We start from the raw sequence: 20389 nt of genomic DNA on the forward strand, positions 1-20389 counted from the left end.
CGGCCATCAGACCGGCGGTCCAACACCGACATATCCATCATCGCTGACTCCTCCCAGAGACCACACATTCCACCAACTCCTAGCCACAGAAAGTATCGGGCCATGGGAGAACTCCACGCACGGTACAAGTACAGAGTCGACCGCATGACTTATGCCTGTCCTGGTGAAGACGACGACAAGACGCGTGGACAGCAGTCGCGCCCGCTGCTGGAGAAACGCGTGCGCAGCTACATGTCGTTCACCCCATCGTCAGACCTCTTTCGCCGCGTGCGAGCTGATTTGAACAACGTGCAGATTCTGAAGCTTGGTGGCTTCGACCTTGGCGATCGAGGAGCGTGGGTACTCGGGAAAGCACTGGCGTCCAACGAAAGCCTCGGGTTGCTGGATCTCGGATTCAACGGTATCACAAGCAAGGGTATCGAGCAGATTGCGGAAGCTCTTGAGGAAGGCAAGAATCGGACGCTCAAGACGTTGTATCTCAGTGGAAACGGCGTTGGCGTTGGTGGCGCGGCGCGACTCGCGGGAGCATTGCGGTCCAACAAGTCGCTCAAAACGCTGTACCTGAGCGGAAATGGCATCGGGGACGAAGGGCTGAAGCATCTTGCCGACATGCTGCGGGTGAACACATCGCTCACAGCGTTGTACCTTGGCACAAATAGCATTGGCAGCGGAGGAATGGCCCACCTCGCGGACGCGCTCACGGTCAATGAGCACGTGGAAGAGCTCATGCTGAGCCAGAATCGCATCGAGTCTGCTGGGGTCTTGAGCCTCGTCGAGGCGTTTGCGACGGCGAATCTGCCACTCCAGACACTGGAGATTGGGTTCAACGGTATCGATGCGGCGGGGGTGACCGCACTCGCTGATGTCCTTGATTCCCGACCCAACCAACTTCAAAATCTGTACTTGGACAACAATCCCGTGGGCGATGCCGGTGCTGCAGCGTTGGGGCGCTGTCTCGCCAAGAAGGCCAAGTCGCACTCGTCCCTCCGTGTCCTCGACTTGAGCTACGCCCAGTTGAGTCTGCTCGGCTTCCGCGACTTGTGCATGGGACTTCGAGATTCCACCACCCTCATGGGACTCCTTCTCGACGGTCACGATTGGGCTTCTACCAAGTACATGGAGCGGCCGCCGCCGAATGTCGCTTCACTCGCCAAAGATGACGCCTACCAGTACGCCGCCAAGTGCGTCGTGACGGCACTTCAGATGAACCCGTCGCTTCCCCTCGTAAAGTTGACTGGAGTCAACTTGAGCTTTGCGCCGGGGCTGAACGTCGATCTTCCCGAAGGGAAGGAGGCCATGCAACCGGTTTGTGCATTGAACGAGCGCATCATGAACCACGTTCGACGAGTGGCTATGGGCAACCAAACCAACGCGACCGCGCCGCCGCCATCGAGCGAGCTAGCGTGTGGAGACAGATATCAAGAAATGATCCATCAATCACGGAAGGTGCTGGAGAAGATCGCCGCGCTCCCTTTTGACGCGGACGAATTGAACGCGCTGTGTGCGTACTATTGCGCGGATTTGCTCAAACCACAGCAGCAGCAGCAGAATAAAGGCGATGATCCATTGCACCCGGCCAAACGACGGAGGCTGTCTGTGGACCACTCGAACGAAGCCATCAACGACCAGAACGACCATCCCTCCCCTCGAATCAGTCCTCCTTGTCGCGTCGCCGTGTATCCCAAAGTTGAGGTACGGTCAGTTCGCCTGATGGATTGCTTGCAGAGTGGGTCCGTGAGTTATGGTATGTTCTTAGAAGCTGATCGTGTGTGTGTAGCATCGGCTGCGTCTCCTGGCACGAAGGGAGGACGAAATCGAGCGGCACTGCGGCGTGCTTACGGTTCTCCGACAGCTGCACTATTTAGTCAAGTCACTGAACTCGATGGAGAACGCTTCGGCGCTCATTGAGACCGTCTTAGGCACGGACGAAGGCGGCAGTACCGGCAGTTCCGCAAGTACGTCGCCGTCATAATACAACCCCATGTGAAATGTCCTGAGATTTGATTGATTGGTCCATTCATGGAAAATTGTGCAATTCCAGCCAATGGTATAGAAGTTCAGCCCTCCAATTTAACGCGACGGACATAATGTCTATCAACCGAACAACTGCGTTTAAACCCACACACATGTACGTTTTTCATTCAACGCTTCCGCTTAAAGTTTAACCTAACGTTTTAACAGCTTGATTGTAAAAGTACACTTGCCGCAGATCCCAGCATTTGGAAACATGAGCGCCGCCGCGACGACTGCAACGGCGCCAAATGAAGTCCTCAGCCATGGAGTAAGCTATATTATGTTCGTGTGTGACGTGGGCTGTCTCAACTCATCAAACACAGCTCCCGGCAGTTGAAATCTTTAGCGGTTGGATGCAGATCAAGACACAGAGCTACGTGAATGTAGTACGTCTTCTTCGTCCGTTCTTGACGCATGCTGACCAAAGCGTGATTGCAGCGGCCTCGACATGTTCGTTACAGTGTCTTGGCAGTGCACCCGTTGAAACCCACGAGCATCATGATGTACACGTTCAAGTTCCAGCCGTCAACAGATGAGTTGGCTGCGGCGTTGGCTGACTGCTCGACCAAAACCGCATACTCGGACCTCAAGTAAGATGGTTCTTCTGTTCAGTCAGCCGATATCTTGAATTGCCATCACGTATAAGAATCTAGATTCGTCCCATGGGACAAGCGGGATCGTGGATTCCTCCTTCATGCCTTGGACAAGGAGGATCGACCATGCGTGCTTGAGGTGGAGGTCAAGACAACTGACTTGTACGACGCGTGGGCCAACAACCTCACTTCCGAGGTAACGCATTGAAACGATCTCTTGATCCCAGCACTGTTGTATCTCATCCCGCGATGGATGATGTTGTATGCAGTCCACATGGCGCAACGTGGCAACGGCGGCACTTCAAAAGCTGCCCAAAGCCAAGACCGAAATGTGGCGCAAGGGGGCGTCCATTCACCGCGGGCTCCAGAATGACACGGGTGCGTAGATTTCGCATTGTTGCCGTGGAAAATATCGAGATCGGTGTTGACTGCCCAGTTAGGCGAGAACAATTGTTTTCTCAACGTGATCATCCAAAGCTTTTGGCACTTGGTGCCGCTACGTCGTTTGCTCTTGGACGTCACGATCAAAGAGAGCGCCGACGAGAAGAACGACGATGGCAGCGAGACCGCTGCCACCAACGTGCTCAAGACGCTCAAGGCTACCATGATGGCGTACGAAGATCCGTCGTCGGGGTCACTCCATCCTAAGGAGTTGCGCCAAGGGCTCAGTCTTCTCTACAAAACGGTTTGTCCAGGGCGTGTTTACTTGCATGCAAATATCGTGTTCACTCGGCGTCACACGGGCTCTCGTGAACTCATTCAGCAGCAGCAGCATCTCCGTTGACATTTTCGATGTCGAACTAGGACAAACTGTTTGCCGAAGGATCGATGGCCGATGCCGAAGAAACACTTCTGACGATCTTGAACCTTATGCACCAGCAATCGGTTCGTGACATGTTGGTCGTGCCAATGAGTCGAACGGCCCACGATGCATGCGTGCCCGAAACGGGGTCGAATGGGGCCTGACTCCTACTTCATCCGATCTAGGATATGATTGAACTCACCGAGGCCGAGCGCGCCACACTCAAGCGAACGCGGACAATTACAAGCAAGAGCGTCGAAGGCTACGTCGAGAAGCCGTTGGCAGTGTTTGACCCAAACAGCATTCCACACATTGTGTTTAGCCATCAAATCTACGACCGACATGTGTGCCAGAATTGTCGCCACTCGTCGCCATGGGAGCTGTGCAGCAACTTGGTGAGTTCGAAATCCAAGACACATGACACAGATGGTGCGAGTGAACTGGACTTGCACAGGTCTTCAGCACTTACGCGACGGCTGCGCTGAGTTTGCGGCAATCCAACATGGAGTCGATGCTTAAGCACCTCCCCGACGCAATCAACGGCGACTTGGGCACTTGCCATGACGAAGCATGCAACGGCAAGCTTGCTACCGAGGTAGGGTCGGTCCACATGCCCTTTGTGGAATCACACTCGCGCCGTGGCGAGTGGCATAGCTCATGCTGACGTGAGTAGCGCGTGATCCATCGGTTTCCACCGGTGTTTGCCATGTCTCTGCTATGGTCCAGCAACAGCCCGCCGAAAGAAGACATCCAGACGCTGCTCTCGACGATCAGCGACACGCTGGACCTGTCCGAAGCGTTCAGTGTCGACGGAGAAGCCGCCAAGATGGCCCAAGTTCTCCACGGTATTCGAGCTCAGTACCGGTTCAAGGGTTTTGTATGCTACTATGGCAAGCACTATTTTGCATTCTTCTTCAGCACCGCGCACCAGCTCTGGCTGCTATTTGACGACAACAAGGTGACCGACATTGGCAAGTGGACCGACGTTGTCGAACAGTACGTTCGGTGGCATGCATCCATGAAAGGCTGATGTTATTGCCTAGCTGTGTGAAAGGGCGCTACCAGCCCGTTTTACTCTTTTACGAAGTACCAGACGCCCGAAAGGTACGCAGCATTCGGGCGAGGTCTGGTCGTTCGCTCACTCTCCAGAGCTATTCGAATGCAATCCAATTGTGTTTGTAGGATTCGTCCATTGGGCTCTTTCGTGGAGAAACCGTGATGGCTGTGCCAGAGCAAAAACCAGCACCAACACCTGGGACGTCGCAGATCCTGGCGTCGCTCAAGTTGAGTGGTTCGTCGTCAGCCAAGTCGGCCATCATCGAGCCATCCGACGCTCGGGTGGCACCGGCGGCCGTTGTGACACTCCAGAACGCAAATGGGTCCCTGAGCCAGCTCCCCACGGCGGGCGCGAGCAAATTGTGGCAAAATATCACGGCCGTGAACGAGGCCATTGCGATGCCTCCACGCACCAACATTATGCTCAAACCACTGCAGCCGCTCGAGTACGACGTGGAGTTCCCAGTCGATGCAGTTGTCCTGGGGCTGTACTTGGAAAAACTCGACGACGACTTGTGCGTGACAGCGTTTCCCCGCACCCCTCACGGGGACAAGTTGGAGGCGGAAGCGAGTGGCGTCATTGGGCTTTTTGACACGGTTGTGATGGCCAACGGCCATCCCCTTGGCCATTACACGGTGGACAGAGCACTCAAGATGATCCAAGCACAGAAACGCCCGCTGCGCATTCGATTCAAGAAGTCCCAGCGGGTTCAAACGCTGCTGGACATGGGATTCTCTTTGGACCGAGCACTGGAAGGACTTCGCGTTGGACGAGGCAGCGTCGACGTCGCCGCGGAGCACTGCTCTACGTCGCAGACGTAATCGATGTGTAATGCGATGTCGTGGCGGATGTGAGGGTCGCGTGGTATATATCATGTGTCGACGGCAAGGCTTGGGGCGACTTGTGCAACGAGAGAAAGGGAGATGTCATGACTGGTCGCACCCATCGAACGAGTGGACGATCAACTTGCGTTTGAAAAGTGATGTGATGTTGTCGATCGTGTCGAACGTCTGCCTGCCTGCTGGCATCGAAGTCGTTGAGTCGCCGATGCTTGCCTTCACGCCATGCCCAGCGCAAGGTGAGGATATTGGTTGCCGATCCGGCGCACGAATACAGCATACGACCGTGAACAATCTTGTATTGTCGTCGATTCCACTTGGAGCCATGGTTTGAGAAGTCTGCCTAGATCGGCATATTCGAGGGGATGAGTACCCTCATTGCCAGAGCCACAGAGCTGCTCAAGTTTGGCTTGTCTTGGATTCGGGAATGGCACGGTTTAGGTCGGTCAAGTATTCTGCTGCCATATCACGAGTGCATCGAGCACGACTGTTGTCTATCCGTGCTTCATGTCAAAACACTCGATGGTAGACGTCGCGATCGCGGCATGTTTTCCCAAGACAGGACCGAGCTGCACGCCCATGGTGGAATATCCCACCAACTTCCTAATGCCTGGACCGCCCGATTCTTCTCCGGAATTCGTCCACATCGTCGCGACCATCGTGCCAGAGCATGGCAGCAGCGGTGTCTTCACCGTTGTACGTCTTCCACCCGGAATTACCCGTAGCAGTAGCAACGTCTTGCTAAAACTGTCACGTTGTGGCTACGCACGACTGAAGAGATTGCAGTCTTGGTGTTTGGTGCTCGGACAACAGTCATTCGTCCATACGACCGGTGTGCTTTCTGATGCTCTCGCACCCCGAAGGCATGACAGATGCTGTTGCCTACGATAGAAACAGAGTTTGCGTATGTCTGATACAGAAATGGCTGGATTTCGCTGAGTCATCGAGTAGACTTCGACATGCATGAACCTTGTAGTCGTTGGAACAAGTCGATTTCGCATGGTCGAGACCACATTATGTCGGTCTGCACGCTTCTTGCAAAGTTTGCCAACCAAGTAACTTGTCAACTTAAAAAAGGCCAGAGCAGCGAGGGTTGCATCCGACATAGCATTGATGCCGAGCCACCAACGGACTCGTCGACCAAACCGGGACTGCGCCTCACAAGCCACGGGGAAATTCAAAATCGTACTAACGAGACTGCAAATTGCAAAAAGACTGGTTTTTTTAATTTCAATCATTGCCACAAGTAGCACTTTGGCGCAGAGGAAGCGTGTTGGGCTCATAACCCAAAGGTCCTTGGATCGAAACCAAGAAGTGCTATTTGTTTTCCTCACATGATGGATAAATTCTATTTTTGGTTAGTGTGGGGACGGACGAATCGACACGAATAGCCTCCGCGCCCTGTTTGGCCTGGCGGAATGATCCCATCGAGATATATGGTGACATTTGACTCTCCTGCACCCGTGCCTGCCACCAACTTCATACAATTTCAAAGCGTAAAGAGACTGGAACATTTGCGATTATGACCACGTTGTGGCCGACACCGGTTGGACTAGGGCATGTGTGATCGTGATGACAATAACCGCGCATCCTGTTGGGTGCAATCTGGCCCAGGGAACCAGCCATGACGCTCCAAGCATCAGGCTTCATATGTGCAGTTGTCGTGAAACCCAGTATGTTGTCGAATTCATGTGGTTGGCTCGATAGTTTTGAGTGTGAAAACATGCTGGAGAACACCGTTCGACACGTTCTTTCACGCATCGACCGGTTTCCAGCGTCCACATGCAGCAGATAAGGGATTAAATTGAAGAATTTGTGCTTGATTTTCGTAGGGTTGGTTGGTCATTGCAAACATTGACTTTGCGCATGTGCTTCCACACTCAATTCAGTGGTGTACCGCATTTCCTGTGGGTCGCATCACAGCTTTGCCGTGTGATGGACTGGCGCACGAAGGTAGTAGTTTTCGTAGCACCACAAGACAAATTGGCCGGCTTTGGACTCGACCAGTTCTTTGTGACGATCTTGGTACTGCCGGGGGGCCTCCGACATGTTGATGTACTGCGCGAGAAATGGATTCTGGGGTGGCGCCAAGATCAACGACGCGTGAGAGCAGAACGAAATGTCTGCCGCCGTAAATGACGTTCCGGCCACAAACTGCGCTCCGAGCGGTTTGTCGCCCAAGATATCGTTGACTGCGTTGAAAGTGGATTGTATTTTTGTCCACGATCGCTCCACCCCTTGTTCCGTGATGTTGAGCGCCTTTGTGAGCGCTGACTTGAGCAAGGGAAATGCTGCCGACGCCGCGTATGACTCAATAGTGCCCTGAATGGGGTCAATGATGATGCCTTTTGCCACGGAAGGTGGGAGGGAAAATACCAACCCATACCCAAAGCGTCGGGCGGCAGGACCAAATTGGTTGTCAAACCACAGTTCCTTTTCTTTCACGCCTGGATGTGGATACAACGACGGCAAAGCAGTCCCGCACAGAGTGAGAATGGCGTCGCTGTCCTTCAAGCACGTCGAAGGCGACGTCACCAGCAACGGCACACTCTTCCCACCTTTGGGTTTCGTGGACATGTAGTGGAAAAGGGGGGCATGCATCTCTTCCACAAAATCGATCTTGGCAACGCGTAGCCCCCATCGCGCCTTCTCGCAGTAATTGGATGCGGGAATCGTCACGAGCACGTGCCGTGGCCCCATGCTTGCTCGCGTTTGTTGTCTCGAGCTCACTCGACATCTGTATCCGGAACCCTAGCCTTGCCGTTACCGATGGCCACTACTGTCGGATCCATGGACGAGGAGCAGATGAACGCTCATTGAAACATCGACCTTTTCGCATTCGCATTCCTTGCTCGAACGCTTGATCGCGGCGCCAGGAAGCGCCGTCGTCCACCGGGCGCGATCGGGCGAGGTTTGAAAAGGAATCCAAGCTATTTCATTGGTGGAAATCGTAACGGATAAACTCAATTCACCAATCAAAACCATTCAACTAAAACGTACAAGCTCTGAATTTATTCATGGAAGAAAGTTATTCAATCGTTATATGTAAATAAAAATATCTGCATTTTCATTGGCAAGACAATAATTGCTTGATCGTGACGGTGACGATGGAAGCTATCCGATTGTGAAGCCGCACTCGCGTCTTCAGCGTGTAAGTGCACGTTAATGCTTTGTGCATCGACGGCACCTCAGGAGCAAGTTTCCGACGACATCGTTGTTGGAAGGCAATGCATAACATGTGACGAACGGCCGCTCAAAGTTGAACACAGCCACGACATCACCGTTCAAGGGAAATGTTTCGAAAACATGTATGAAGCGGACGCGCGATGATGTCGCAGCTCAACGAACGCACCTAGTTGTGCGTGTTACAAGTCCTCGGAGGGGTAGTGCTTCTGAAAGCAGTACAGGACAAACTGTCCAGCTTTCGACGCCCGAAGTTGGCTGTAGCGAGCTCGGAAAGTTGTGGGCATTTCGTCGGGGTGAAAATGGGGATGAAGGTATGGATTCTCCGGTGGTCCAAGCAACAAGCTGGCGTGTGAACAAAATGAAATGTCTGCAGCAGTAAACGAAGGTCCTGCCAAGTACTTCGACCCCAGCGGCTCGTCTCCCAAGATAGCGCTGGCTTCATCGAATGCTTGCTCAATCTTTGCCCACGATCGCTCGATGCCAGCCGCGGACACGTTGAAGGCATTGGTCAACATCGTTTGGAGCATTGGTAGCATGCATGCCACTGCGTACGACTCGAGGTTTCCTCGCAACGGATCAGTGATAGCGTGCTTAAAGGCCGACCCCTTCTTGGCAAAGAAGAAGCCGTACGCATATCGTCGCGCGTGGGGCCCAAACTCGGTGTCATACTTGAGTTCTTGTGACTTGACATGTTCATGGGGATACAGCGAAGGAACGTGCTGGCCACACAGCGACAGAATCGGGTCGCTATCCGTTAAGCTAAGCTTTGTCTCGAGGCAATACAGAAGCGGCACAGAGGACCCGCCCTTGGGTAGAGTGGAGAGCCTGTGGAATGCAGGTGCATGCATCTCTTCGATGAAGTCGATCTTCGCCAAGCGCAAGCCCCAACGAGCCTTCTGTACGTAGTTCGAGACCGGGATCGACACGAGGATGTACTTTGGCATCGTAATTGATGGAATGTCGATTCAAGATGTCCGTCCATGGCGGGTGCCGTCGTGATTACTTCCGTTGTGCGAGTAGAAATCAACAATTCCGGATAATTCACCAAACATCCGGATAAGGACGGATACGACGGAGAAGCTACCGGATAAGAGGTGTTGTCCCAGAAAACCGAAAAAATATCTTGATCTGGAACCAGCGCCATCGTCGCCGACGCCGCTGTTCCGACATGCTGGTGGGCCGCTTGTTGTCACGCACGATATGCAACGTCTTGGGGTACGCGTACCCAATTTACATGTCGGTTCAATCAGCGAAAAAGGAAGACGCGACGGACGAACACATTCAGTGGGTGGTTTTCTGGACGGTGAATGCGTGCTTTGCCGTGTTTGAAATCCTCGTCGACTTTCTCGGCAACTATATTCCCTTCTACTACGAAGCCAAGGTGTGTATGGTGGCGTGGCTTGCGCTCCCACAGTTCCGTGGCGCCTTGCAAATCTACGACACTCTCATTGCACCGTCCTTTGTCAAGTACGTTGCTCCCCCCTTCATGCAACAATCACCCTAATCTTCATGCAGGTATGAAAAGACACTGGATGCGCATATCGACTTGGCCAGCGATAAATTGTCGCAGTTGTGCCGCGACGCCGCTTCGTTGGCAATGCAGAAAGGCGCGGGTGCCATCGTTCAGGTACAGAGTTAGATAATCGTAGTCTCAAGGGTTCACAGGTCGTGGGGCACTAGGGACAGCAATACATTGTCATGCAAGCTATGCAACAAGCGTGGAAAGTTCCCACGAGTCCCATGAATGCAGCTGCAGCATCGTCCAGCCCACCATCAATTCCCACTTCACCGATTTCGACATCATCGACAAATCCTATGGCTGGGGCATCTAGCACTACCAAGCTGACCAATAAAGAGGTCCGACTCGATGCCTCCATCCCATCAACACCGCTGGAACCAGCGCCATTGCCGCCACCGGTTCCAACATCTCCAGCCGCATCCCCAAACGCAGCAATCCAACAATCGACCCCGGACGATGTTCGATCTTCTCCATCTCGGCAGGACAAGGAAGCGGAGCTTCTCGGTCATTTCCGCGTGCTGCTTTCGCGCGGTTTGAAGGTGCGCCACCATACCAAGTCGCGCCTCTTGCGACTGAGCCCAAGTGGCAACTATTTGTTTCTCGAATCCAAGAACAATCGTGGGGCAAACGCTCCAGCTGTGTTGTCTCTTCTCGCGATCCAACTCGTCGACACGATCGGGTCATCGGACGTGTATTTGACGGTGGAAACCCACGCGGAAAAGGTCACTGTCGAAGCGGAGGCCAAGAAGACGCGGGATCTGCTCGTCGCGGGGCTGCGACTCCTTGCGGTGGCATTCCAGAAGCAAGGGAAGCGGGACTTGACGCGGCTGGCAGAAATCGCCGCCAAGCAGAAGAAGCAGCTCGCGTTTGACAACTTGTTGGTCCATTGCAACCGTCGCAATACCAACATGCGGCTGTACTGAAGCGAAGCGGGTCGAGTTGGACGAAACCACCACCTGGTGGATTTATAGCCAATGAGAATTGTCCATTTCTAACGAATCCACCAATAGCTGCATGGTATCGGTGCGAAAGGCCTTTCAAGGCAGCCCATCAGGGAAGTGAACCACGACAGTTGCCGCCTCGGCCAGCTTTGAGAAGGAAGCAAACCTCTCGCCTAGCTCAGAGATCGTCCTCCGGCGTTTCTGACGTCCTGAGGCAGTGAACTCGAGAAAAACTTGCTAGGGTTTGCCCTCGAGTATTTTGAAGTTTGTATGCACCCAGCGCACGCAAACACGTGGGGACGAGTTTTGTATGGCCCGAATTGCGGCTGCAAGCTGCCGCGTTTTGGGCTCGCTCAGGAGGCTGTGATTGGGGTCGAACTGTGGCCAACACAAGTGCAGCATCCCTGCCGCTGCCGGGGCGGTGTTGTACCTGTCGTCCTGGCAAGGTGGCAACCCGTATGGTACCATTGATTGGCCAACAAACTATCGAAAATATGCAGTTTTTAACCTTGATTACGAGAACGCTTGTAGGATTGGGTGGCACAAACTGTCAATGCTCGCCAATTTCAGCGGCGCATCAAGGCCACGCTGGGACTCAAACCCACGTCCGACTACAACAAGACGGACTTGGCCAAGGTTTCTGTCGGAACCAAGCAAATCATGGCACAATTCAAGGTCTTTTCCGAAATTGTCGAATTGTATTCAAGTACAGTCCGTCCGATGATACCTCCGTGTCAGTTGGCATGGTGGCTAAGCCAGCGAAAGGTTAGATGACCTTGTCGAAGTGGCTCATTGTGTTTGATGGGAGAAGGTAGTATTGCCCCCCCCATCGCGATTGGAAAATTCGAGGAATTGCGTTCTCGAATGACTTCTTCATTATTAGCCACCCTGATGGGATCCCAGGTCTTGATCGTTCGTCGACCAATTTTATCCACTTTTCGGTAGAAGACACCAGAAATTTCTCCAAGCGCCACAACGCCTGGAAGAACTGATACAAGCATCCGCTGTGGCTGTAGTTGCGAGGATACTATTCTAGGTATTAAATGTGGCAGTTTTATGAGTCAGCTAATCAGAATGCTACATCAAGGTATAATTGGCCAATCATGGGCTAATGCATATTTGACCAATTAAAGGCTAAGACGCATTTTTGCTTGACGCTATATTGTGTTTTACAGTTAATCCATGGATTTCGCGCGTTGAGCGCAACATTATCGGTCACTCATAATGCGGATTCTGATTGGTCCAAATTTACTAATCACGACAGTGGCCACAATTTGGCACACTATCGCATCATGGCGCCGGCAGCGATTGTCGTGGTCGGCGGCGGGTACATTGGCATCCAGTTTGCGCAGGATCTGGCGAAGCAACTGAACCCTTCCCAAGCGTCTATTACACTTATCGAGAAGAACGACTTCACGTTCCACTGCGTGGGTGTCCCCCGCGCGTTGGTTGACCCGACGTACGTGAAGAAATTGTTCATTAACATCGCCCATGCCCTTCCCCCCACGGCGACGGTTCTGCGTGGCATCGTCGACGAAATCGACGGCATCAACAATGCCGTCGTTGTGCGACCCATTGTAAATGACAGGGCGCAAGAAACGACCACGCGTGTTCAGTTTGACTACCTCGTCCTCGCGACGGGCAGCAGCTACGTATCCCCAATCAAGGTTCCCCTCCATGAATACACCCGCGCAAACGTGGTATCGGCTATCCATGCAACCGCCGAGCGCATCAAGGCTGCGTCGTCCGTCCTAATCGTAGGAGGTGGCCCTGTGGGGATCGAAGTCGCGGGCGAAATCGCATCTGCGTCCCCGACGAAGCGAGTAACCATCCTGGAGGGACAAAATTCGTTGGTGCACAATGCAAAGTTAAAGGACGAGTTTCGAGCGCAATTGACGGAGAAGCTCATGCGCCTGAACGTCCACCTTGTACTAGGCGAGCGGCTGCAGCTTCGCTCCAGCGACTGCATGCCGCACGCAACAACTTTCACCACGAACAAAGGCACGAAGATCGAAGCAGACATGCATTTGTTGTGCGCTGGCATGTCCCCGAATGTGGATCTGATCCGTAAGCTTGACGCATCTCTGCTGTCCACGACGTCGAAAGGCGTTCGTGTGAATGGCGCGTGCCAAGTCGACGATCCGCGCTACTCGCACGTGTTTGTCGTGGGAGACGCAAGTGACCACCCCACACCTAAGCTCGCGTATGTTGGAGGGTTTCAGGCCGCGCATGTCGCGACGGAGCTAGCCAAATGGGTGGCTGCCGGCAGCGGTAACTCGATCAAGTTGACGCCGTACGTGCCTCCGTCGACGGAAGGCATGCTGATTCCTCTGGGAAAGAACGTCGGCGTCGGTCAAGTGCCTCTCTTCGGTGGCGTCGTCGTTGGCAATGCCGTTATCCGCTTCATCAAGGGACATGATTACTTTGCCACCACGTTCTGTAGCAAGTGGCGGACGACAGAAGATGGAGACCCGATCCTGGTGCACGGATGGGTTCGATACGCGATGGCAGCTGCTGCGGTCGTCGCGGGCACGTTGGCTGCGTGGCACTTCTCCAAAAGTTCGTAGCATCGTCAACAAAAACTGTGCACACTCTAGTGCAGTCAGGAAATATGTGTGCTTGCAGTGTACGTAGCTTGTCTTTACTTGCAGCTTCGAAGAGTGCAGGATTCGCAACGGCACGTTGCCTGGAAATGCTTGGAGAGATTCGGTCATTCCAGGCCGATCTGGCTAGCGAACTTCCACGCCATCGACACAAGACCGCCAAGCCTGACCGTTCCTGGCACAGTTGAACAAAGCGATTACGCTCGGCTCCTTTGTGGCTCGATGGCAACAGCAAAACGAGCCTCGGAAGTGCCACAGCATGTTGTTGGCATGACAAATTCCGCATCGGACGCCCATGGCCGCGGCGCCAGATCGATGGGATCTGCATTGCAATCTGCTTGTCCTGGGGATGGATGCTGGCCGCGCGTTGCCACGTGGAGGAAACGATGGCTGCAGCTCGACCAAAGCCAGTGTGGAGCTCCACTTCGTTACATTCGTCTATGGAACTACACTGGAACCAGGGGCCATGATGGACTGCAGTTGCGACGCCGCCGACGTCAAGAGCGTGTCCATGTCATCGACCTTGTCTTCGCTCCATTTGGATGGACTGGATTGCCGTCGTTGCTTGAGAACGTCGTCGTCAACGTCGTCTTCGTCGGCCCACAACTCGTGCTTTTTCTGTTTTCGCGACGACTGATGCGCTTCCAAGTACACGCCTTCAGGCATCTCCGGCAAGGATTGCACCGTCTCAACAGCGACGAGGCCGGCCACAAGCTCCTTCAGCATTTCTTCCAGCACGACAAACGATACCAAGAGCAGCTCGGGGCCATCAAACGAAGGCTGCTGCAAGTCGGCAACTTTGCTGCTTGGAGCGTCGTCGCTCGGCTGCCTCATGAGCTTTACCTTGACCGCAGTCAACCTGGACGAGATTGACGTGCCGGGAGTCTGTGGCAGCCGTTGAATACGCGCGAATGCTTGTGCATGGACGTCCTCCAAGACAGCTCGAAGACTGGGCGATTTCTCACCAACCAACGAGGGCGAGTCGATTGTTTTACCCCAGTCAAATACCGTGTCCGGAATGCGTTCGGCCAGCAACACGACGAGCCCCGACAGCGCAACATTTTCCTCCAACGAGTTATCGAGCCACCGCTCCAGCCGATTCACGACCATCGATTCCAACGACTCCCAAGCGGACGACGATGAAGGAGGCGTCACAGCGACCACGGCATCGACCATCGCGACCGTTGTCATCGACGGCACACGGACTTGCCATCGCGGTAGCTGGCGGCGGCGGCGGCGATGGCGCGTCGGTGTCGGTCCGGCCGCGTCGTTGTCGCCCAGGCTTTGTTCGACTTCTCCTTCGTCATCATCTTCGCTTTCTTCCGTGTCGCTGGAAGAAGTCTCTCCATCGATCGTTGACGTCAAGAGCGCGGTAGACTTTTCACGCAACACCCGTTGCTCCGCCGCGATCACGTACGACAGGAGCGACACAACGTATCCTTGCCAATCGGACGATGCGAACGGAATCCCCGACGGAGATGCCCGGTCCCACGTCGACGGAGGAAGGGCCAACGATGGCGTCCCATGGGCCTTGATGATAGTTTGCCACACCGTGTCGTCGAGGGTAGACAGGAGCGAGTGGGGAAACCTCGAGGAGAACCACGCCGCCAAGTTGCGGTGGCCCGCGGCTTCGAGCGAGCTCGCTTGCGCGGTGGATACCAAAGATGTCGAGGTCGTTGGGAGCAGGACCGCGTCGACTTGTGGGGCGTTTAGACGCAGCATCAGGGCAAACAAATCGATGGCAGCGACGCTCAGCGACGGTGACAAGCTGTTTGTTCGATGCAGGAGTTCCGACAGCAAACGGACTGACTCGCCGTGCTGGTCGAGCAGCGGAGGGGCTAATTCGTTGGTTGAGGTGACGACCGGCACAACGAGCGATGCCTTGATCGAAGTGCTGCCGACAGTCTTGGCGTGGTGGTGATGCAATAGAAACGATATTGTCGCGTGGAGCATTGGGTTGGCATCTGGCGATCGGCCGCATGTCGCCAGTAGATCGAGCACAATGCATGCGTAATGGATGCCCGTGCGCGCGGCCGCCTCAGACGGATCCAACAGGGCTTCCAGAAGCGGGCCTTGCAGGAATCGCGAGTGGAATTGCGTCAGGATTTCTTTGGTGATGCACGTGTCGACGACCTCAAACGTGCCCACCTACACGACGCGCCAGGAATTGTAAGGTATCCAAATAGGCCCATCCACTCGACGTCAGTCAAGGTACCACGAGAAGAACCATGTGCACAAATCTGCACAGTCATTCCCGCGAAAACACAAAAAATCGTTGAAAATGACGTCATGCAGCGATGGCGTGCTTCAAATCCAGCAGAAATCCGCTCGAAAAACAGCAAAACAAGCTGCGAGCGATGGCCAGCGATGCGTACCATCGCCAGAGTGCAGCAGAACCGAAGCCGTAGCGCAAGTGTTTCGAGCTCCAACGCGATGGCTTCAGGGTCAACGCTGCGAAAAGTCTTTTCATTCTTGACTCCGATTGCTTTAGGCAGCGCATCGAACGCTTGGATGACACCCGTGACTGCATAATTGCAAAACGGCGTCATGTGCAGTATGAACCGACTCAATCCAGGCTCTTGTAATCCCGCGGCGATTACCAGCGATTCTCGGCACTTGTGGCCGAGTTTACCGTCGCGATACATGTGCGGAAGGAGCCCTACGAACAAGAATATTGAGAAATGGCACAAGCTTCAAGCTGGAGGACATGCCGGTGAACAAGACGAGCTCCGAGATCTTGGAGGGAGACAGCGCGAGGTTGCCGGAATGGTCCCCTGGTACTGGTTTGTATATACGAAGGAAAAAAAATTCAGTTTGCACGGGATCGCCCTTGAGCTTGACCCAGAGCGCATGCAAGCAATGGAGTAGGCACTTTTGCACCATGCCGTCTTCGACTTCGCGCACCATAGCTGCCTGGATGAGCTCACACACGGAGCGATATACACCGCGGGTAGGAAGGATGGGGTAGTTGATTCGCGATTCGCGAAGGAGGTCGGTGAGGAATATGAGCACAAGAACCATGAGACCCCGAGGGCTGTCCTGCGCGGCCTTTGCGCACAAGTTCTGCAACACGTTATGCTCGAGAAGGTATTCCATGCATGGTCGTGCATCAATCGAGCACTCTTCCTGGCCCCCACCGTACATTTGCCTGTCCAAAGCGTCTTCTTCTGCGTACAGTAACTTGACGAGCTTCGCCAAGTTGTCGCGCGTGTTTGAGTCGCTCAATTTGGTTCGCTGTTGAATATCCGGCAATGTTTCGGCCGCCAATGCGTCGAGAAACAGAGACACCGTTGTCCATCGGTGATGGAATTCTTCCACCGGTGTCTTGTATAGGGACAAGGACAAGTTCGGCGAGACAGCTTCAGCCGCTTGTGCGACCTAGTCGACGCATGAGGGAGAACAGAGAAGCAAAGGAGACGAGAACGTACCATATTGACTGCCGCACGCACTCCCTTCTTCAGCCAGCTCATGATGTCAAGAGCAATGGAGCACAAACAGTCGGCACGTCCTCGATCGAAGTGTGGCGGTGTGGAACACTTCCTCAGCACCCAATTCCATCGAAATTCCGGATAACTGGTCAATTCCGGATACGATCACCGATTTGGGAACTTGCAGTCCGATCGGAACGGCACTCAGAGGTAGGCACTTGCGTCCTGCGGGAGCAACATGGAGCCGCGTGAGTTTCTTCGAATGCCAGTTGATGGCCCAACACAAGCGTGAAAAATCTAAAGCACATAACTTGCTCATTCCTGAGGTGTTTTGTCGTCGAAAGAGGTGCAATCTCGAGCGAGAAGCTTCATCTCCTTTACCAAAACGAGGTGAGTTTACACCAGGACGTCACATGCACACTCTCAGATGGTTTTACGAGGACGCAGATGGGTCACAGCACAACAGCAGATCACGGCGTCGAAACCACAACTTTGGAACGAGCTCCACGTATCCTGGCATCGTACCGGGGAAATACATTTTTATTCGACAAATAGCTTGAGGGGTTCATCGAGGCTTGAAAAATATATAGCATCATTAACTCCTAATTTAGCAAGTCACGCTGGCTTTTCACGTACTCCTCGGTGTCGGCCATTTGTTTGGCCATGTGCTCCTTGAAGGCCACGCACAGTGCGATGGCGTGTTGGATGAAGCGCAGTCTCGATTCAATTTCTTGCTTGTACTGGTTGGTCATTTCGTCGTGCTCGATCTTTGTATCGCGGAGGAGCTTGTCGGCCTTGCCCATGCCGGACGCAGCATCTTGTGCTTTCAGCCTCTCCAATTCGAGCTCGAGTTCTACAATCTCGCCAGATTTCTGGTCTATTGCAGCGTTCATCGCCTACGTTTTCATTCAGTCCACCGACAACCACCCCATCTCGTACCCCCCTCTCCAGACGAATCGATTCGTCGAGCTTGCGTTCTTGCAAATCGATCTGCCGAGCGGCCTCGACCGCCTGGTTCATGTTGGAAGTGGCCTGGCTGATGCGAACCTTGGCCTCTCCACCCTTGTCCAAGATACGAATCAGTCGGTCCGTGCGCTGCCGTTGAAACGCTTGCAAACTCGGGACGATTGTCTTCTTCAAGTGCTGCGTCAACGCTGCCGCCGCTTTGGCGCCGCCGGAATGCGCGTCAATCTGTATCGCATACTCGACCCCGTTGGCGTCTTTGCGTTCGTCGAGTTTGAGCCGTCGGCAGAACGTCATGTAAACATTGACAAGGTCTTCAATGCGGTCCATGTGCTGGGATATCTCTGTCTCTCTTTGCCAGTGGCTCGACTGAATGTTTTTGTAGCGCTTCTCCGTGTTGTTGAGTTGCTCTTGGAGGCGGGCGCGCTCAGCCGTAATGCGCTCGAGATCGTCAGACGACAGTTCTTGTGTGTCGATTCGACGCTGCAGCTCGGCCATCGTGGCGTGCTGCATCTGGAACACCATTTCTACTCACGAACACCCATTTCTTGCTTGGAAATCATATCGAAATGGTCAAAAACTTACGTCGTTTCGCCAAGCGTTGCTCAAATACGCGAATGGCCTCATGCGCTTTTGCCTTCGACGCTTCATGCGTATTGACAATCGTCTGGAGCTTCTCCACATCTCCTTGACAGTCGCGCTTCCTTGCGTTCAAACTCACCAGCGACTAGAAAGCGCTTTTCGTAAGCGGCAAGGCTCCATCGAGAGCTGTGCGCCGAGGGAGTTACCTGTCCACTTTGCAACTCTTGAATTTGACGCCTCAACGCTTCGTTTTCCTGCTCGACTTCGTCGACTTCTTGCTGAATCTGAATATTCTTCCGCTCTACTCCGTATCCATCGATCACGGCGATGCCGAGGTAGGAAGTTTTCCAAGGGAAGGAGGAGATGCTTCGTACCCATGGCGTCTTCCATGCGCCGAGTGATCTCGTCGTACTCATCGTCGTTCCCGGATAGGTACAATTTGTACGCCACAGCCATGTACTCAAACATATCTTCGCTTTGTCTGTGACCGTGATCGGGATTGTTCAAGCCTTCTTCTTGCACAATCGCGTCGTACTAAACGAAGATGAAGAATGCATGGTTAAACGAGATTGCATACCGAGAGCAGCTCAACCAGCCACGAAATAGCTGCGAGGAGAGGAGGCCATGCATGTGGACTCCCCACGGCAGCTAGCGCCATTTTGCTGATCGGAAACGGATATTTCAGTGTGCGGAAGCAATTCGCAAAATCTTCTTCGATCTTGGCAGACACTTCAAAGTTCGGATCCAATTCGCGGAATAGGAACTGCATGATGTTGACAAAATCCTTCTTCATAGGCTTGTAGAGGAGTTGATGGTTGATCGGGTGGTCGTAGTGGCGGTCCGTCAAGAATTCAATCAAGAGTCGAATGCACGTGGCATTGAAGTTTCTGTCGCCGATGGGCCGAGGGTCTGTTGCACGGCTTCCCCGTCCACCGAACGTACTGCTTCGCCGACTCGACCCATTCTGACTGTTTCGCGACGTGCCGTTCATGGACATCCGCGTCGACAAGCTGTTTCGGCTGAGCGACGACCGATTCAATATGCTTGCCCGATGATGCATCCCACCAGAGTTCAGCGATTGCCGATTCGGTGCGGGAGGGTGAATAGGCTTCAGTACAGGGAGCCGCGATGGGTTGTTGGTTGATTGCTGGGCATTGAGCTGGGACGACGAGATCGGTCCCAACGTCGTGCGCCGCATGGTGTACTTCAGGCAATAAGGTTTGAAAATTCAAAAAAATGCATATCCGGTCAATTATCCGTATGCGATTGCTCTTTCGCGTAACCGACAGACATGCTGCGGCTTCATCACGCCAGGGCCCCAACGTCGCCACGGGCCCAGATCACCTCCTTACTGTTTTCAATGACGACACAATGGTTGTCCCAACGTCCAGGGTCTGATTACAACGGCCGCTGCCGGGTTGGTCGCTGTGCATATACGCATTGATCAAGGCCAACTTGCCGGCGATATTTGAACGTCAGATGTGAGAAGATGAAGATGATCCGTCTTTGGGCACGAGCTTTGGTTACTTTGTTCAGGTGGAATTTGACATTAGTATCGAGTTTTAGTTCCTGGTTTGTCCTGGGCGATTCCTATCTTTGACCACAATCCCAGTTGAGTCGACTCGATCCCATCCACAATTTTTCTCAACTGGAGTTCATCGAGCAGATGCATTTATAGTAAGACAGTACAACAAACATCAGACAAGACAATAATTCAACCGAAATTGAATCAGTGCATTAGCTGAGGAATTAGAAGCCACCGCGAAGGCGAAGGACCAAGTGCAAGGTCGATTCCTTCTGGATGTTGTAGTCGCTCAACGTGCGGCCGTCTTCGAGCTGCTTGCCGGCAAAGATCAATCGCTG

At 53.7% G+C, this 20389-nt stretch overlaps 8 protein-coding genes and 1 non-coding gene across 10 annotated transcripts; 5 read left to right on the forward strand and 4 right to left on the reverse strand.

Annotated features, from left to right (window-relative positions):
- Positions 1-102: 102 nt before the first annotated feature.
- H310_06110 (hypothetical protein) lies at positions 103-5579 on the forward strand (the record flags this gene model as incomplete). Its single annotated transcript, XM_008871034.1, has 14 exons — positions 103-1692; positions 1778-1955; positions 2196-2281; positions 2337-2399; positions 2452-2603; positions 2667-2802; positions 2876-2984; positions 3047-3291; positions 3411-3491; positions 3594-3803; positions 3863-4003; positions 4082-4404; positions 4452-4512; positions 4591-5579. The coding sequence occupies 14 exons, from the start codon at positions 103-105 to the stop codon at positions 5284-5286; spliced, it is 4071 nt and encodes a 1356-aa protein (XP_008869256.1). The 3' UTR covers positions 5287-5579.
- On the forward strand, positions 5579-6206 carry H310_06111 (hypothetical protein). Its single transcript, XM_008871035.1, has one exon. It carries the CDS (start codon positions 5812-5814, stop codon positions 6193-6195), a length of 384 nt encoding a protein of 127 aa, XP_008869257.1. The 5' UTR covers positions 5579-5811; the 3' UTR covers positions 6196-6206.
- Positions 6207-6552: 346 nt separating this feature from the next.
- On the forward strand, positions 6553-6624 carry H310_06112. The gene has a single exon. It is a non-coding gene; the product is annotated as a tRNA-Met (tRNA).
- Positions 6625-7043: 419 nt separating this feature from the next.
- Positions 7044-8028, reverse strand: H310_06113 (hypothetical protein). The gene has a single exon (XM_008871036.1). It carries the CDS (start codon positions 8002-8004, stop codon positions 7222-7224), a length of 783 nt encoding a protein of 260 aa, XP_008869258.1. The 5' UTR covers positions 8005-8028; the 3' UTR covers positions 7044-7221.
- Positions 8029-8318: 290 nt separating this feature from the next.
- Positions 8319-9504, reverse strand: H310_06114 (hypothetical protein). The gene has a single exon (XM_008871037.1). The coding sequence runs from the start codon at positions 9432-9434 to the stop codon at positions 8670-8672; it is 765 nt and encodes a 254-aa protein (XP_008869259.1). The 5' UTR covers positions 9435-9504; the 3' UTR covers positions 8319-8669.
- Positions 9505-9605: 101 nt separating this feature from the next.
- Positions 9606-11210, forward strand: H310_06115. Of its 2 annotated transcripts, XM_008871039.1 has the most exons (4): positions 9606-9957; positions 10006-10117; positions 10171-10968; positions 11020-11205. In XM_008871039.1, exons 1-3 carry the CDS (start codon positions 9659-9661, stop codon positions 10930-10932), a joined length of 1173 nt encoding a protein of 390 aa, XP_008869261.1. In that variant the 5' UTR covers positions 9606-9658; the 3' UTR covers positions 10933-10968; positions 11020-11205. The 2 variants fall into 2 exon arrangements, with proteins under 2 accessions (XP_008869261.1, XP_008869260.1); XM_008871038.1 differs by having other exon boundaries at positions 10171-11210.
- A 1009-nt stretch (positions 11211-12219) lies between these two features.
- Positions 12220-13590, forward strand: H310_06116 (hypothetical protein). The gene has a single exon (XM_008871040.1). The coding sequence runs from the start codon at positions 12243-12245 to the stop codon at positions 13515-13517; it is 1275 nt and encodes a 424-aa protein (XP_008869262.1). The 5' UTR covers positions 12220-12242; the 3' UTR covers positions 13518-13590.
- On the reverse strand, positions 12517-17122 carry H310_06117 (hypothetical protein). Its single transcript, XM_008871041.1, has 4 exons — positions 16982-17122; positions 16265-16931; positions 15929-16212; positions 12517-15701 (listed from the first exon to the last, which is right to left on the reverse strand). The coding sequence occupies exons 1-4, from the start codon at positions 17021-17023 to the stop codon at positions 13992-13994; spliced, it is 2703 nt and encodes a 900-aa protein (XP_008869263.1). The 5' UTR covers positions 17024-17122; the 3' UTR covers positions 12517-13991.
- Positions 17123-17506: 384 nt separating this feature from the next.
- Positions 17507-19736, reverse strand: H310_06118 (hypothetical protein). The gene is made up of 6 exons (XM_008871042.1): positions 19104-19736; positions 18901-19060; positions 18733-18827; positions 18530-18671; positions 17921-18471; positions 17507-17877 (listed from the first exon to the last, which is right to left on the reverse strand). The coding sequence occupies exons 1-6, from the start codon at positions 19722-19724 to the stop codon at positions 17584-17586; spliced, it is 1863 nt and encodes a 620-aa protein (XP_008869264.1). The 5' UTR covers positions 19725-19736; the 3' UTR covers positions 17507-17583.
- Positions 19737-20389: the final 653 nt, after the last annotated feature.

The sequence above is a fragment of the Aphanomyces invadans genome (assembly GCF_000520115.1).
Source record: "Aphanomyces invadans strain NJM9701 unplaced genomic scaffold supercont1.10, whole genome shotgun sequence".
NCBI lineage: Eukaryota > Oomycota > Saprolegniomycetes > Saprolegniales > Verrucalvaceae > Aphanomyces > Aphanomyces invadans.

What these genes read in the sequence shown, in the direction of transcription:
- H310_06115 (XM_008871038.1), top strand. Translation starts at nt 9,659, where the DNA reads ATGCTGGTGGGCCGCTTGTTGTCACGCACGATATGCAACGTCTTGGGG. An exon ending in ATTGCACCGTCCTTTGTCAA is followed by an intron (nt 9,958 to 10,005) that starts GTACGTTGCTCC and finishes ATCTTCATGCAG; the next exon opens with GTATGAAAAGACACTGGATG. An exon ending in GCGCGGGTGCCATCGTTCAG is followed by an intron (nt 10,118 to 10,170) that starts GTACAGAGTTAG and finishes GTGGGGCACTAG; the next exon opens with GGACAGCAATACATTGTCAT.
- H310_06113 (XM_008871036.1), bottom strand. Translation starts at nt 8,004, where the DNA reads ATGGGGCCACGGCACGTGCTCGTGACGATTCCCGCATCCAATTACTGC.
- H310_06114 (XM_008871037.1), bottom strand. Translation starts at nt 9,434, where the DNA reads ATGCCAAAGTACATCCTCGTGTCGATCCCGGTCTCGAACTACGTACAG.
- H310_06118 (XM_008871042.1), bottom strand. Translation starts at nt 19,724, where the DNA reads ATGCGGCGCACGACGTTGGGACCGATCTCGTCGTCCCAGCTCAATGCC. An exon ending in GGCTGGTTGAGCTGCTCTCG is followed by an intron (nt 19,061 to 19,103) that starts GTATGCAATCTC and finishes ATCTTCGTTTAG; the next exon opens with TACGACGCGATTGTGCAAGA. An exon ending in GCAACGCTTGGCGAAACGAC is followed by an intron (nt 18,472 to 18,529) that starts GTAAGTTTTTGA and finishes GTTCGTGAGTAG; the next exon opens with AAATGGTGTTCCAGATGCAG.
- H310_06116 (XM_008871040.1), top strand. Translation starts at nt 12,243, where the DNA reads ATGGCGCCGGCAGCGATTGTCGTGGTCGGCGGCGGGTACATTGGCATC.
- H310_06111 (XM_008871035.1), top strand. Translation starts at nt 5,812, where the DNA reads ATGTCAAAACACTCGATGGTAGACGTCGCGATCGCGGCATGTTTTCCC.
- H310_06117 (XM_008871041.1), bottom strand. Translation starts at nt 17,023, where the DNA reads ATGAGCTGGCTGAAGAAGGGAGTGCGTGCGGCAGTCAATATG. An exon ending in TGCGTGCGGCAGTCAATATG is followed by an intron (nt 16,932 to 16,981) that starts GTACGTTCTCGT and finishes TGCGTCGACTAG; the next exon opens with GTCGCACAAGCGGCTGAAGC. An exon ending in TCTGCTGCACTCTGGCGATG is followed by an intron (nt 15,702 to 15,928) that starts GTACGCATCGCT and finishes CGCGTCGTGTAG; the next exon opens with GTGGGCACGTTTGAGGTCGT.